This window comes from Tamandua tetradactyla, chromosome 17 (assembly GCF_023851605.1).
Source record: "Tamandua tetradactyla isolate mTamTet1 chromosome 17, mTamTet1.pri, whole genome shotgun sequence".
In the NCBI taxonomy this organism is placed as follows: domain Eukaryota; kingdom Metazoa; phylum Chordata; class Mammalia; order Pilosa; family Myrmecophagidae; genus Tamandua; species Tamandua tetradactyla.
This window is the reverse complement of record NC_135343.1, coordinates 66,221,330-66,226,294: the sequence shown is the minus strand read 5'-3', so window position 1 is coordinate 66,226,294 and position 4,965 is coordinate 66,221,330. Positions and strand designations below refer to the sequence as shown.

General features: G+C 41.2%; 1 gene segment (V, D, J or C); it reads right to left on the bottom strand.

Moving 5' to 3' along the window:
* Nucleotides 1–2,160: 2,160 nt before the first annotated feature.
* On the bottom strand, nt 2,161–2,806 carry LOC143661349 (immunoglobulin kappa variable 3-11-like). The segment is given in 2 exon segments: nt 2,161–2,561; nt 2,745–2,806. Coding segments are annotated over 2 exon segments (372 nt in total).
* Nucleotides 2,807–4,965: the final 2,159 nt, after the last annotated feature.

The window sequence follows — 4,965 nt, the reverse complement described above, 5'->3', positions numbered from 1 at the left end:
GCCTCATAGCTGACAGAATCCTGAGCTGATACAGATGCTGACACTGGGAGAACAGAGACATGGATGTTTGGAGATGTTTGGAGCCTAGGAACTGTCACCATGAGATGTTAAACAAGCCAGAACATAGGGGAGACAAGGGAAGCCAAAGGATGAAAGCCAGCCCTGGAGAAGCAAAGTGAGCAGCCCATACAGGAAGAGAGGCTGAAATCAATGGAGCCCAGGAGCAAGGGAACAAAAGATGCCAGCCATGTGACTATCCAGCTGAGAGAGGGGTTTCTGACCCATCAGCTTCCTTAAATTAAGGTATCTTTCCTTGGAGGCCTTAGTTTGCACATTTTTATAGTTCAGAACTGTAAAATTGTAACTTATTAAATTCTCCTTTTTAAAAGCCATTCCAGTTCTGGTATATCACATTCTGGCAGCTTACAATCTAACATATGCCAGTACCAGGCTAAGTAGTTCTTCTGACTGAGACTCCATAAAATACTAGGGCTGGACTTGCAGCTGAAGGTGAGTCTCAGACCTGGAGTCACAGCCAGGGAGACTGGAGACACGGTCTTCACAGGGTCCCCACAGGCACCTGCAATTAGAATGAACAAATAACACAGATGCATGGATTATGCCAACAAATTCAAAAGAAGTTTGTCCACAGTTTCCTTGTGATTATACATACCTCAGAGACCTATTTCATTCAAGATTGTATATAATACTATCTGGGAACTACAGCTATTTCCATGTGTATCTAAAGTAGTTTTTCCTAGTATACAAAGATTTAAACCTTGTTTGCTTGAGGTTCTTTTACACCCTCCACCAGAGTCCCAGAGCAGCAACATCAGAGAGAGGTAGGTACATGACCATGACAGTTCACCCTTGTCAACTTGGCAGCTTGGGCAAAATGGATACCAGTAGCCAAAAGAGTGAGAAAGGACACTTACCTTACACCCTATACAAAAATTCATTCAAACTGGAACAAGCATCTAAATATAAGAACAAGTACCATAAAGTCTCTAGAAGAAAATGTAGGGAAACATCTTCAAGACCTTGGAATAGGAGGTAGCTTCCTAAAACTTTATACCCAAAGCACAAGCTGCTCAGCATACCTCATCTCAGACTCACACCTCAGCCCAGGCCTTTGGAGATACAGAAAGGAATCACCCTGGGGAAAGTTGTTGGAACTCAGAGACCTGGAAATGAGGCCAGCAGAGATCACCATGTGCCTTCCCATGTAAGAAAGAACCTCAGCTCAAAGTCTGCTGCTTTTCCTCTGAAGAACTACATGTTCTTAATAAATTTAAAAATTTGACCTTTTATTAAAAGCCAACCCATTTCTGGTGTTTTATTCTGGCAGCTAGTAAAGTAAAACACCTTCAAACTTAAACCCAAGAGGCAGACACATGTCTTTAATTCCTTAATACAATTATTATAAAGCAAATATAGTAGACTCTCAGAATTTAATAACTGCAAAATAAAAGAGAAATTAATGAAGAAAAGGATTAACTATAAAAATCCTTTCACAAATATAACACTAAAATGGAATAATGAATTGTGTATGCAAGCATGTAAAATATTGTAAATTTAATGGAACTGTAAAGACATTAGTATAAAATAAATACCCAAGGGAAAGAAAGTTGATGGACACCTAGTGCTGTTAAATATGAAAACACTGTCTTATTGTTGACAAAGACTGTTTCCCATCCTTAACCAAATTGCCAGCCTCACTCCTTCATGCCCCTTTCACACTGACTCCCTCCTCCTCACCACCTTCACACCAGGGAGAGCAGAGAAGATTAACTTGAACTGCAGGGAATACACAGAAAACATGCCACATTCAAACCATAACTTTTCTAAATACCAATGTGCCGGGAATTCCCCCTTACATTTCCCCTGAGAGACTCCTAACTAGGCAGCTCCTTTTCTCCCCCCTCCTGTCTCTCTGCCCTTACAGGCTCCAGGCAACCTCAGTACCTCAAAGGAAACTAGTCCCAACAAGTGGTAAGAGCTACAGAAATGTCTTTGAAGGAATTGAAGTGAAGGAAAAGGGCAGTAAGAAAGGAGATAGAGTATAACTGCTTCAGTAACAAGGATGAAGAAGGCTTCAATGAAAGGCAGAGTCCATTGAAGGACGGAGTAAAAAAGGAAGACTAACTAACTACCAGGCAGAAAGTTTCAATATGAAGAGGAAGGGAGGAAGGGAGAAGCTGCTGCAGGACTCCCTGCCCCACAGCTGGGAGAGGAGGTTTATGTTCGAGGCTGAAGCACTGTGGGAGGAGGGTTGTAACCTTGCTGACAGTAATAACTGGCCACATCTTCAGCCTGGGCTCCACTGATTCTGAGAGAGAAATCTGTCCCAGACCCACTGCCACTGAATCGGTCAGGGACCCCAGATACCCGGTTGGATGCATCATAGATGAGCAGTTTGGGAGCCTGTCCTGGTTTCTGCTGGTACCAGTTTAAGTATTTGCTAACACTCTGGCTGGCCTTGCAGCTCATGGTGATGGTCTCCCCTGGAGTCACAGCCACAGAGGCTGGAGACTGGGTCATCACGATGTCCCCACTGGCACCTGCAGGCAGAAAAGAAAAAGATCATACAATAAATCACAAGTATATAAACTATATATCCAAATGACGGTTTCCTCATTTACTATATATAATCAGATCTGTTTGAGATGGAATAGCCTGTGCACTCTGCGTGGGAAAACCATCTCTCCAGCTTTATAAAGACATTGCTCTTCTGAAGCTCTCACCTGAGACCCAGAGCCCCAGGAGGATGAGGAGTTGGGACTGTGACAGCATCTTGCTCACCGTCTGGTGCAGTCAAGACCCATCTCCAGGGAATCCCCATTAATAGAGTCTGAGCAGCAGCTGAGTCCCCAGGAGTCTATGCAAATCAGCACAGGGTATAAAGGGAAATGTACTGTGCAGTGAGCTGTGAAGACAGATAATGGATGGACGGGGAAGAAATAACATTACCACAGGAAATGTGAGTGTAGTCCTGCAAACGTCCCAGAAATCAACTAAAAACTAGTTTTTTCAACGAACTTTAGAAAACTGCTGAATTTCAAATATTTTATTATCAATATTAAGATTCAAACTACCAATAATTATCTTTTATGCTTCATTTTGTAATAGAATATATGTGTCTGTGAGTGCAATATCTCTGAATTAATGGACCTTTTAAAAATATAGTACCGGAAACTATGTGTAATACATTCACATAACTGGATAGAATGAGGATGTAGTGCACAGATTTTGTGTCTATCTCAGTCTATTCTGAATTTTAAATACATATTTGAAGTTCTTTGAGAGCTCAAATCCCCTCAAGATATCTCAAACCAAACCACTGATATTGCTCTGAACCCAAATAATGTCTCTGAAAATGAGTCACCAGATTCTTTCAGTTTGCCTTTGGCACTGTCCTTTATGTCCACCAGTTTTTCAAATCACCATTCCTCAAATCAGTTTCTTAAATAAAATATTCACTATCTTGTGAATACTTCACACACCTAAGGGGTAACTGCCCCACCTAGTGGTAATAGATTAAATAGCTCCACCTCCCAAGGTATTAGAGCAGATTTGCATTTATTCTTCCAGAAACCAAAAATATTTATAGAGTTACACAAATACCAATAGAAACCCTTCCAGCCCCAGAACATTAGGTTATGGAATAAGTGAAACAGAACCACTGACCTCTTAACCTTTCAGTTACCTGGGAGAGGAGGCAATAAACAATATTTCTGCAGCCTCTCCTACCCTGTTTTTCTGTGATTTACCTCCTGCAGCAAAGCTGATAATACAGGACAAATGGGGCAAGGTGCACCCAGGTCCATTGCAAAGGACATCCCTCACCATGAACAGAATCAGGGGAAGACTGAAAAAATTGAGACAGTTTAACAATTATGTACATAGCATAATCTGTTCTGTATCATGATTTCCACTTTCCTTGCAAAGCAACAACCCTTCCGCCACCAAGAAGTTTTCATAATGTGAAATATCCTAAGGCATGTATTGTTCCAATTCTTATTAATAATACATTTATTTTCCACAGTTTGTCTCCCTAAGAGCCCATTACACTAGGTGGGGTGCCATTTCCAGATATCCAGGAATGGGGTGGCACAGACCCAAACCAGCAGGAAGACATTCCTACTCAGTCAAAGCTCCACCGTGTTCTTGGTCCACCATATATATGGGTTTTGAAGATGCCAGTACTTGCTTCATGTTTGCCCTCATCTCCATGTTTTTTTTCCTGCTGTTCCATGAAGTTAATATATATGTACTTAATTTGAATTTTACTTCATAACTGTCAGGTTTCCTGCTTCAATGCAGTAGAATGTCTTTCCTATGCTGACATATATTAAAGAACATGATGACATGAGGTGAAATAGGTTATGTCATGCAAATGACTGAGGCAGAGGGGTCCACATGAAAAATTGTGCATGGATATGCCCTGTTTGAATATGGACAGTTGACCTCATGCATGAATGAAGTAGGGAGTTGACCTGCATAACTCAAGGAAGAACACTTCCAAAAATGCACAGAATGTGGTCTTGGATGATTATGAAAGACAAATGAAACTGTGAAAAGCAGACAAGGATTTGATCCTAGGAGAAGCTTAAAGAGGATGAAAGCTGAGGGATTAGATTAAGTGCAGGGAGAATCCATGGAGCATGAGTCTGAATTAATTATTTTTTTGGCAGACACTCTCTAGGTCATTTCATGTGCATTAATACTGCAAGGAAATGGGAAGTGTGGAATGATTATGCTTTCTGTGCCAGCTGGGAAACTAGTGCTTCTGTTCTCTCCTCTAAAGTCATGTAGTCATTTTTAAATTTAAATTTCCCTAAACTCCCCACTGCCAAAAATAAAATTGGGGTGAAACAATACTTGGTAAAAAGAGCATTGTGGTAAGTAGAGTTCTAAGAGGGCCCTCAAGTTTCCTGAGCGCTGGCATGTATAAACTGCATCCCA